We start from the raw sequence: 12,156 nt of genomic DNA on the forward strand, positions 1-12,156 counted from the left end.
TCATTATAAAACATGCTTTTCGCCTCTAGGGACGTAGAGCAGGCAAGATTCATGATCCCCTTCAACAGCTGCTTTTATTGTCTTGCCTGAGAAGCGCCGGGTGTAGAAAGTCGACTGGGGAAGGGGACTCCTTTTTGCGTGTGTGTGTTTTGCCTTTTCTGTTGAAGGGAGGATCCAGGGGTCCAGGACCCTCTTCTTTTCCCTTGTTGGATCTTAGACACTGATGTGATTCTCAGTGGCAGTTAGTATAAAACTTTAGAGCTTAAAGGGGTTTGGGAAATTGTCTGATTCACCCTTATTGTTTACAGATGCACACATCGAGGCCTAGATGCCTCTGCATCTAGCTAGTGGCCAAGCAGGGAACGGAGCACCAGTCTTTGATGGCTATTCCTGTTCCCTTTCTACTTTTCCATAGAAAAGTGTGGAAGAAATTCAGAAGAAGTTCTGGTCTGGGATCAGATCAGTGTCCTTGCCTGCTCTGATGGACAGTAGCTACTATAAGGCTAGTCTACTTTTATTGGTACATGTAGTATTAAGTTATGTGATTGTATAATGTCTCATAGTTGGATTCAAGTCATCAGCCCCTGGTTTTTATCTGTAACACGGAGTGCCACGGATGTGGCTCAGCAGATTGTGTTGTTCCCTGAACACAGTCCCATTCTTATCCCAAGATGCTCTGATGGGTTCTTGTGAGGTGCCTGCAAGCTGTTTCAAAGACTAGAACTTAAAGTAAGAAGCCAGGTGCAGTGAAGCCCTGGCTGAAAAAGTTTCAGACTTTGAATCAACCTGCAGGCACCTTGCAAGGACCCATCAGACCATCTCAGGGTACGAATGGGACCGTGTTTGGCTCCCTCTCTGTTTTTATCTTACTTTCTTTTTCCTTTCCTTCCCCTATGCTCATCTGTTTTGTTTCTTAAATTTCACATATCAGTGAAATCATATGATATTTGTCTTCCTCTGACTGACTTATTTCGCTCAGCCTAATACCCTCTAGCTCCATCTACATCGTTACACATGGCAAGATTGCATTCTTTTTGATGGCCGAGTGTTATTCCATTGTATAGACTTAACTCGAGGAAACACTGAGGGTGGCTGGAGCGGAGATGGGTTGGGGGGATGGGGTAACTGGGAGATGGGCACTAAGGAGGGCCCTTGATGGAAGGAGAACTGGGTGTTACATGCAACTGATGAATCACTAAACTCTACCCTTGATACTAATAATATGCTGTGTGTTAACTAAATTGAATTTAAATAAAATTTTTTTTAGAAAAGAATGGGACCATGTTTGGGGAGCAACAGTATCCAGCTGAGGTGCATCTGTGGCACTCAGTGTTCTGGATAAACACCATGGGCTGATGACTTGAACCCACCGTCAGAGTTGTACAACCACACATCTTGGTGCCTGTAAATTGGGCTCCAGTTGTAGGAGCTCCTGTCCATCACATTTTATGTCTCTGGGATCCACTTACCTTTTGTGCTCTTGTCAGACCACAGGGCCTGAAATTTACAATCAACAAATAGCTTGGGAACCCAGTAGAGTCGGTGGGGGGACAATTTTGTCTTGAAGGGGGACAAAAACAGAAGAAAAGAGGAGCCCCCTCCCTTCCCAGTTCCTTGGTCTCCATGAGAGGGAGAGAGAGAGATCTTGTGAATTGATGCGTACTGGCTTGTTCCTTAGCCTGTTGACTGGGAATCTCTTCCCATTGGGGAAGTTTGAGGAGTGTTAATGAAAAAGGAACAAAGGAAAAGGGATATGTTTTTGTTTCTCCTTAATGAGCAGAACAGAGTATGAAAGACATTTGTTACTTGAAAGTGAAAAATGGTATATAGTCAGTTTTGGGTTTTACATTTCCAGTAATGCATGGTCTTTATTCTCTCCAGGTTTAAGACTATAATTGACTCTAAAACTTCTCTTAAAAATCTCTTCCTCCCATCCTGTACACAATGAGTACATTCCATAGTGCACACTACTCATTTTTATTTTTGGACATGTCCTAAGGAGAAACAGGTTTTCTTCCAACAGATCAGTGATAAATTAAATGTGAATGATACCCCAAGGGCAGAATTAACTGCATGTTACTTGGGGGTGATGCTGAGGGGTGGAAAATACATTTCTATGTGGAATTCACAATTTGTAAATCTCCTCTAATTTGGATTACGTTTAATAATTACAGACATTTTTATAGTGGAGGACATGTGTATTGGATGTTTTTCACCATGAATACAATTTTACAACTTAAAAAATTTTATTATTCTCTTATAATAAGAGAATTAGCATTTGGTTCTATCAGATTGATATCTTCCAGATGCTTGCCAGGAACTCTGTTAGATAATTGTCCAAATTATAGTTTTAAAATAAAGCAAAAAGAAAGAAATATAATATTATTATAATTATGGAGCAAGCAAATGGAATTCTATTTTAATCATCCATATCAAGCTGTCAATAATTGCATTGATGTTCAAGTATTAGCAATGCTCATTAAAGCATTTGGAGTACGATGTGGATTGTCCCAAGGTAGCCGGTAGTATTGGCTGAAAATGGGGCCCCGAGAGAGTTTCCGATGGACATTTTAGAGGGCAAAGAAGGAGGATCTCCCTGGGAACTTATAACTGTACAAGTTGGCAAGAGATTAGAAAAGTGATCATGAGTAGATTCCATATGTTGGCAGAGCTTTAAAGCTCTGAAAGTTTGAGCAGGAATTTTCAGGAGACATATATACATATGGCGGCAGGTACTCCCACCATGGTCTTCAGAGATGAAATGGAGTTTAGTGTAGGGAAAGAGAAAGAGAGTGGGAGAAGGAAAGAAAAGAGAAAATTAGAATGTCATTCGCACAATCTTTTAGAAGGGCTCACCATACCAAAGCAATTACCACGTGGGTTGTTATGAAGGGTAAATGACTTGCTACATGGAAAGTGTTGGCCAAGTGTGTGTGTGTAGTGAGCGATATTAGATGGTAGGCAGCAGAGCATTTATTCTCTTTTTTATAACGATGTGTGATCATTTTCTCCATCAGGCTGATGGGAAGATACCCATTCCATAACTTACAATAAAATTAAAATTCTGTAAAAAATCCAAATGAAGGACCACAAAGAAATAAATACAAAGGCTACTGATGACTGTCTTAGGGTAGTTGATTAAAATAATTTTTTAACTCACATTTCCAAATCATCAGTGATGTAACTTCATCTATTTTTAATGGAAAAAGGATATTAACATCATCGTTTCTTTCTAATCAGCAAATCTATGAGCAGACACCTGGAGATGAATCTTTTCTCTTCCTTCTTAAAGAAAGTCCATTTAATGTAGCGAGAGTGGTGCTGGCAGTTGGGGGCGGTCTGAGAGAGCCCATTAGGACCTGCTGGCAGCACGCTTTATGGCTTCTATTTAGCTTATAAGTGTCATTTGTTCTTGTCTTGTGATGAGACGCCTTCCAGTCTCCAACGAGTGTATTTAAGTGACAGCTGAGGACTAATCTGTATTCAAATAAAATCAGCCTTCTCCTTGGGGGTGAGCCTTCTTCCGAGTTAAGGGGACACAGAGTATAGCAGTTTAGGGGCTAACAATGACAAACGAATGATTTTGAGTGTGGGTGCTTCTCACTTTATCAATAGCCATCGGTGGGGTAACCTGCGGAGGTCAAGTGCAATCTTTTCTGGAAGTTTTAAGGGAGTAGCTGATAGAGGAGAAGGGGGCAGAAGGCTTCTGCGGAGAGGTGCCCAGGAGGCTGCAGCCTACCTTATCAGCCTGGCATCTTTCATGGAGAGGTAGGATTTGCTTCTAAGAAAGTCTCTCTGGGGCTCCCATCATTGCCTTGAACTCTTTGCCATTTTTGTAAAGAATCCCACCCCTGTGACTTCTGCGGGGCTGTGATTATATTTGGTTGTTGGAACGTGCATTTAGAAGTCCTGCTCCTCTCATCACTGATCTCAGCAAAGTCCAATGACACATGGCCTTGCTGGACCCGAGAAGGAGCATTCACCTCCAAACCTGGGTGGCTCAGTCATTTAAACATCTGCCTTCAGCTTAGGTCGTGATCCCGGGGTCCTGGGATCGAGTCCTGCATCAGACTCCCTGCTCAGTGGGGAGCCTGCTTCTCCCTCTCCCACTCATCCTGCTTCTGCTCTCTCTCTGTCAAATAAATAAATAAAATCTTAAAAAAAAGAAAATGAATTTCAGCTAAAAGAAAATAGGCATTTGTTGAGTTGTGTTATTATTAATCATAAAAAATAATAATCGAAAATGTAACAGAATTCATAGGAGAAGAAAACTTTGAAACCTTGCTTCCTCCCGCATTTGCTGCTAGGGGGCACGCTGAGGTGATAGTGTTGTTCTGGTTTATTTGAGTAGAGTTGATGCACGATGTTACGTTAGTTTCAGGTGTGTGACATAGTGATGGGACATTTCTGTGTGTCATGCGGTGCTCACCACAAGTGTAGCTACCATCTGTAAGGTGATGCTGTTTTGAAGGGCAGTGTTCACAATGATGTGTGTGCGTGTTTTTTGGGTTTTTTGTTTTGTTTACTTTTTTCTCTCATACTTAATTGTGTTTGATGACTTCTGTCGTAGGCAAACTGCTTCCAAACCTGCTTCCTCTATATGATTTATAAAATCTAGATTTTATTATTATTTTTTAGATTTGGCATCAGACACCAAAGAGCTCTGGCCTGTGTGTATGTAGCCTTATGACATCGCAGAATGATGACCAGTACTTCTGTTGAGAAAGCTGCCCCCCCCAACCCGACCCCACCAATCCCATAAGGACCCTTGTAGCCATAATGAAATGTCAAGTGATTAACTTCGATGGCAAAAAAAAAAAAAAAAAAAAAAAAAAATTCTCATGGAAACAGTTCAGCCAAGACTGCATTTTCCAAAGTACGTTCTATAGCATTCCAGTATCCTGAGATCTTTAAAGAAAAAGAGTTTAATGGTCGTATAAATTCATGAAGCACTGTAGGCTAGTTTTTCTTCTAGGTTCATGGTGCATATTGGTGAATTGAAGAATCTGAAAAGTTCTGGGGCCATGAAAATGTTTTCCTTTTCTTTAACTCACCATGTTCCCAGTGCTTTGGCTGTGAATTTCCCACCCCTCCACCTCCCTGCCACACCCCAGCACTTAGTAACGTCCTACAGAATACATTTGAGGAAGACGTTGCTGAAGAGAGTATTTCTTTCCCAGTTTGGGGACCTGGAATCTTGAGAGTAAGCATGAGGCAGGTGCCACGTGTCTGGATTTCAGTAATAACCAATATTGGAGCAGCTTTCACCCAGAAACTTACAAAAGCGATTAAAATAATTTGTTTATGATCACAGAGAATTTCATCTAAATTCATGACTATCTTCATTCCCTTCACTAAGGTTCTGGAATTCCGCTTTACTGGGATGGGTGAGACATAGCTGACAGCCTGGAAGGGACATTTCTGTTCTTGTCCTGGGCCATCTCTCCCAGGAGACCAGATGGCCCACTCCTTCTACCAGGACTTTAATTACACTGATTTTAATATTGATTTTTCCTTTTCATACCTGAATTTCTTCCATGGCCTTCTTTCAGGAGGATAGTTTTCTATTCTCTAATGTTTTGATTTCTGCTGTATTTCAGACCATTTTTACATATGCCTAATTTCATTTAATTATCGTCAGATAATGTGTTTGTACAGTTTCTACTTTTGGGGGGAAAATTTAGGGAATTTTTTAAAAAGCCCTGTATATGATTAATTTTTGTTACGGTTCCATGGATGTTTGAGGGAAAAAAAATGTTCTCTGTAGAGACAAAGTTTGACATTTATCTATAAAAACAATATTGTTCACTCTATATCATTATTTTTGTGCAGCTGATTTATTCAACATTTTAAGAGTCTCCCATTCCTCGTACCATTGTTCCCCCTTCTGCCATTTTTGTGCTGTATATTTCAATCTATGTTATTTGATTCTTAAGATTTATGAGTTTTATATGTTCATTGTGAATCATGCCCTTTATCAAAATAAGATTTTTAAATCCCATTTAATGTACTTGGTCTTAAATATGACTTTGTCATATATTACGATTGCCAAGCCTGCTTTAATTTATGTTTGCTTATCCTTTAAGTTTCAATATTTCTCTCCTAAAATATTTTAGTGGAGGTAAACAAAATAGATCATTTAGGAGTGCTTTTCCTATACATTATGTATTTTTCCTTTCTCTCAAAGTACTTCTTATATGCAGTATGCAATGGGATTTAAAAAAATGAATCTGAAAGTTTTTGTCATTTAATAAGGCTGTTTAATCTATTTATACTTATAGCAGTTTTTGGAGTTACTTCTGTCATTTTGATTTTATGCTATTTTCCATGCTTCTTTGCTTTTCTTTCTGTCTCCTTTTCTTTTCCTTCTTCCTTCCTTCCTTCCTTCCTTCCTTCCTTCCTTCCTTCCTTCCTTCCTTCCTTCCTCCCTCCCTCCCTCCCTCCCTCCCTCCTTCTCCCTCTCCATCTCCTTCTCACTGTCTCTCTTTTTCTCTCTTTCTTTCTTATGCAACATGGACCGACCATATTTTCTTTGACTTTTTCCCGTTAGTGTTTATAATTCTACTAGTGTTTCCCTTTTTGTTCTTAAAAAACATACTTGAGCCTATATTTCTCTATCAAGCCAAAATTGAGTGTTTCCTATATGATAGGCACTTTTCACACACAGTAAATGGCTAAATTATAGCAACTGCTGAATGAGGTGGGTATTTTTATAACCCTTTGAAAGATAAGAAAACTGAGTCACAAAGGAACTAAGTACAGAATTTACATACCTTTTCCAGAATCCACAGCTCACATTTGAATCAAGGCAGTTTGACGCAAGAGCCTACCATCTTAGTCATCTTGCTATATTGCCTTGCTGTTTTCAAGGATGATATGATATCACTATGTCTGTGTAAGCTAAGAAAGTTCATATTTTGTTTTAATTTATTCTTCCCTTGCACATCTCCTTTTTTAAAAGATTTATTTATTTGAGAGAGAGAGAGTGCACAGTGGGGAGGGGTGGAGGGAAAAGGAGAGAGAAACTTAAGCGGACTTTGTGCGCTGAGTGTGAAGCCCAATACAAACATAATTGATCCCATGACCGGGAGATCACAACCAGAGCAGAAACCAAGAGTTGGATGCTTAACAGACTGCACCACACAGGTACCCCTGCACATGTCTCTTAAAAATTTTTTATTTAATTTAAATTCAATTTAATTAACATATAGTGTATTATTAGTTTCAGAAGTAGAATTCAGTGATTCATCAGTTGCATATAGCACCCAGTTCTCATTATGTCAAGTGTCCTCCTTAATGCCCATCACCCAGTTACCCCATCTTCCCACCCACCTCCCCTCCAGCAACCCTCAGTTTCCTAGAATTAAGGGTCTTTTATGATTTGCCTCCCTAACTGTTTTCATCTTATTTTATTTTTCCTTCCCTTCCTCTATGTTCATCTGTTTTGTTTCTTAAATTCCACATACGAGGGAAATCATATGGTATTTGTCTTTCTCTGACTTATTTCACTTAGCATAATACCCTCTAGTTCTAGCCACGTCATTGCAAATGGCAAGATTTCATTCTTTTTGATGGCTAATATTCTAGTGTGTGTGTGTGTGTGTGTGTGTGTATACACACATAAACCACATTTTCTCTATCCATTCATCTATTGATGGACATCTGGGCTCTTTCCATATTTTGGCTATGGTGGACATTGCTACTATAAACATTAGGGTTCAGGTGCACCTTCAAATCACTGTTTGTATCCTTTGAATAAATACCCAGTAGTGTAATTGCTGGGTCATAGGGTGGCTATATTTTTAACTTTTTGAGGAACCTCCATACTGTTTTCCAGAGTGGCTGTAACCAGCTTGCATTCCCACCGACAGTGAAGAGGGTTCCCCTTTCTCCACATTCTCACCAATATCTGTTGTTTTCTTAGTTGTTAATTCTAACCGTTCTGACTGGTGACTGCATATCTCTTTTTAATTTCATTTTACAACTGGATGATGATATTAAGATTTGATCATTTTTATTTTCTCCCTACATAATTGCTTTTTATAGTGACATTATTATATTTCTATATATTTACATTTATATATTTATATTTGCATAATGTACTTATATTATTATTTTGTAATTGTATGTTTGTATTTTATGTTTGTATTATGTAGTGACCATGTTTTCAGTAGTCATGTAAACTCACACCTTATTTAACTGGACTGCCATATTGTTTCTTAGTTTGATTTTGAGACAGCTGAAATATGTCTTCAAGTTATTATTTTCAGTAGAGATAAGGTGATGTGTTTTCTGAGCTCTTGCCCATCTGAGCATATATGCCACATGTGCTCATGGACAGACACATTATGGGTTTACTGGATAACAGTCCTTTCTACTTTCAAACACTAAGCAGTATTCCTTTACACCTGGCATCTAGTGTTGCAGAAGGAAGTATGACCCAAGTATGATTTTTTGTGTATACATACATGTAAACACACAAACACACGTACCTACTTTTTAAAAATAATTTTAGGGTGCAACCTCCCATTCTGCCCAATGAGGCGTAATGGTGTTGATTTTAGTTAGGTTGGCAAACACACAAGATGAGGCTTTCCTAGAGCCAAACTTGCTCATCCTTGAGAAAGGACCCAGGGCAAGCAGCCACACAGCATGCATGGGAAGGGCTTACTGAAGATCTCTGGACTCCCAGACTTGGCTTCTTTGGCCCTAGTCACTCTTGACTAGGGAAGTGTGTGGTCATGAGAGATGATGCTGACCCTCGGCCCCAGGGTTTCTTCAACTTTCGTACCTAGCTAGCTACCTAAGCCTTTTGGCTGTGTGTGGTTGTGTACGTATACTTAGTTAGTCCCCTTGTCTTCTCAGGGGTGTGAGACTACCTCCCAGTCTCCAGTGCAGTGCATCTCAACAATGTCTGGTACTCATTACTCAACGAACAATCCCAAGAATGAAGTACAAAGGCTTGGTTGGGTACATGGGCCTCAGTTGAATTCTCCTTTTTTTTTTTTTTTTTTAAAGATTTTATTTATTTGTCAGAGAGAGAGAGAGAAAGAGAGCGGCAGGCAGAGGGAGAAGCAGGCTCCCCACTGAGCCAGGAGCCCAATGCGGGACTTTATCCCAGGATCCTGGGATCATGACTTGAGCTGAAGGCAGACGCTTAACCAACGTAGGCACCCAGGTGTCCTTTGAATTCTCCTCTTGAATCTGGAATGGACATGCTTCTCCTAATTCCATTACTTGGTATTGTGTCAAATGCTGGTCCCAGAAATTTCCCTCGAGCAACATGTTTCTAAGACAGATGTGAGTTTATTGCTTGCCTTGGTATGTTGGGCAGAATAATGGCCCCCACAAAGATGTTCACATCTTAATCCCTGGAACTTGTGAAGATGTTACTTTACCCAGTACAGGAGATTTTGCAGATGTGATTGTGAAGGTGTTACTTTAGTACAAGGGATTTTGTAGCTGTGCTCGAGTTAAGGGTCTTGAGATGGGGAGGTTCTCCTGAATTATCAGGTTGGGTCCAGTGTCATCACAAGGGTCCTTAAACAGGAAACAATGAGACAAAAGGGTCAGGATCAGAGGAGGAGGACATGTGACTGTGGAAGCAGAGGTAGGAACAATGGGATTGCTGGTGATGGAGTTGGAGGAAGGCACCCTGAGGCAAGGAACGTACGTGACCTCTAGATGCTGGTAAAGGCAGGGGATGAATTATCCTCTAGAGCCTCCAGAGGGAGTGTAGTTCTCCCAACACCTTGACTTTTGCCCAGGAAGGCCCGTTTTGGACTTTGGACCTCCAGAACCATAAGACAATTAATTTGTGTTGCCCTCATCCCCTAAATTTGTGGTAATTTGTTATAGCAGAGAGAGGAAAGTAATATACTTGCAAGGAAGTATGTAACAGTCTTGACAGTACCTCAAAAGGGGAAGGGAGAAATGGGATCTTTATTAAGTCTTTAAAGTCTTGTTTAAGAGAAGGTGTTTTTTTTTTTTTTTTTTTTTTTTTTTTTTTTTTTTTTTTTAGCGTGGGGGGCTTGATTAGCATTGGGTAAAGATCATGACTCAGTGCTTTAAGGACACTGTAAGGCAAGAATCTTGAGGAGAGGGGCTGTAAGGGTTTTGGATCAATGAGTCAGTTGTTGCTTTCTGTTGAAGAGTTGATAAGATGTTCCTGGAATGAACAATAAATTTATTTGTGATTTATATTTTCCTGGGCAAGAGTTTCCTAGACTAGTAAAGTTGTGTTGAAGCAGACAGGGAATAATAAAGTCAGTAGGCTATGTGGGGTAGATGATTTGGGGTCTCAATTGTAAAGAGTATATGACTCAGGGTCAAATTTTCAGATATCCCTGAGGCTACTAGAAAGGTCACACAGAGTCATCTGGTAATCTTCTCTTTCCTTGGGCCTTTTTCTTTCTCCTTGCAACTCAGATATTTCAATAGAGTACAAGTAGATTTTAGTCTACATTTACCCGAATGCTAGGATTTTTACTGAGTTTAGAAAATTATTTTTCTTGTTTATTTGTGTATTAATTTTCTGTTGCTGCCGTAACAAATGATGACAAACTTAGCAGCTCGAACGGTGAGCCTTTGTTTTGTTTTATAGCTCTTTAGGCTAGAAGTTCGACATGGGTCTCACTGGGGCAAAGTCAAGGTGTTGGGGCTGCATTCCTTCTGGAGGCTACTGGAAAAGAATTCATTTTCTTGCCTTTTCCAGCTTTTAGAGAACACCATGTTCCTTGGCTTTTGACCCACTTCCTACATCTTCAAAGCCATTATCGGCAGCCTGAGTCCTCCTCACGCTGCCATCTCTGGTTCTCTGCAGATGGGACTAATTCCCTGCTTTTAGCCATTGTGATTAGATTGGCCCCAGCTGAGTAACGTGGCGTGTATAACCTCCCCATCTCAAGTAGAGCTGAATCTTAAATGTATCTGCAACGGAAGAGAACCTGTTTACAGGTTCAGCAGATTAGGGCGTGGATCTTTGGGGGAGCTGTTAGTCTGCCTACCACTTCCAGAGTAAGTCCTATTCACAGGTAAGCACATCCTTGACTTTTTGAGGGCACTGCTCCCTTTTTCACAATATATTTTATGAATATTTTATATATTTTTTCATAGGATTCATGTTTGTTTTATTTACCCAACAGGCTTGTCATTTGTCAAAAAAACAAGGTGGGCGGTTTCCCCTTGGCCCTCATACCTTCTTGATTATGGTGAAAACTTTTAGCTCTTCAGCTGGAAGAATAAGTTTTGTACAGTGAAGTTCTTGTGCTGGAGGGGGCAGCTTCTCCGTCTGGTTACTGAGGTTACTATGTCACTATCGTCAGGGTACGCAGTGTGGGTGGGAGGAAATCTCTTAACCTCTTTCTGATCAACCCCACTGTTCGAACTAGTGAAAATATAGTTAGAGGTCTTAAAGATTGCTGAGTCTTAGTTTCAATGGCTAGCCCATTTCTGTAGTTTTCTGTGTTTTAAATGAGTGTTTGAATGGGAAGGTAGGGGAGGGAAAATTAATCACTACCAGTTCATTGTTCTCTTCACCTAGCATCCCAGTGGATCAATGCTTTGTATTGTCCTTCGATGTGCTCACAACACTTTTTTATCTCTTGGTTCTAAAGATTACATGCTTCCGAAGCTCTCTGTCTCATGTTCCCAGGTGTCCTGTCTTCATGGCCACATTCACTCTGTTGCCTCAGTGACAGGAAGCATGCTGTATACCCTGCCCTCTTGCTTTCAGTGCAGCTCGAAAACAGATATTTTATTGCACAGACATGCAAAATGTATGTTTCCTGTTCAGCCTCCCTGAACTTCTCCTAGCCAGTAGGAATAGCTCCCTTGTTAATCACTTAATGCCCCATATTGGGTACACTAGGTGAACAAAAGCATGTCTAACCTATTGGGAGATATATGAATATAAGCTCTGTTACTATTTTCTATTCTTATGGTCAAAAATATTTCATGAGTCATAATCGCTTCTGTTTCATCTCTGCTCCAGACTCACCTTGACATCCTGGAAAAAAGCGTGAACCCCAAGCAAGTCTACTTCCGCCAGGATAGTCTCTGCCAGACGCTGGGAGGGAATTCGTGTCCATTGGTGACCATCACGGCCATGCCTGAGTCCAGTAGTGCTGACCACCTGGAGCGGTTCCGTGAGTAAAA

General features: G+C 40.4%; 1 protein-coding gene across 3 annotated transcripts in view; it reads left to right on the forward strand.

The window, feature by feature from the left end:
- AGBL1 (AGBL carboxypeptidase 1) overlaps positions 1 to 12,156 on the forward strand; it is a 708,586-nt gene that overhangs the window by 176,682 nt on the left and 519,748 nt on the right. For all 3 annotated transcript variants that reach the window (XM_044388396.3, XM_044388398.3, XM_044388397.3), the window contains exon 17: positions 11,993 to 12,146. In XM_044388396.3, the coding sequence (XP_044244331.1) occupies positions 11,993 to 12,146 (154 nt within the window). The remainder of the gene's footprint in view (positions 1 to 11,992; positions 12,147 to 12,156) is intronic.

This window comes from Ursus arctos, unplaced genomic scaffold (assembly GCF_023065955.2).
Source record: "Ursus arctos isolate Adak ecotype North America unplaced genomic scaffold, UrsArc2.0 scaffold_28, whole genome shotgun sequence".
Taxonomy (NCBI): Eukaryota; Metazoa; Chordata; class Mammalia; order Carnivora; family Ursidae; genus Ursus; species Ursus arctos.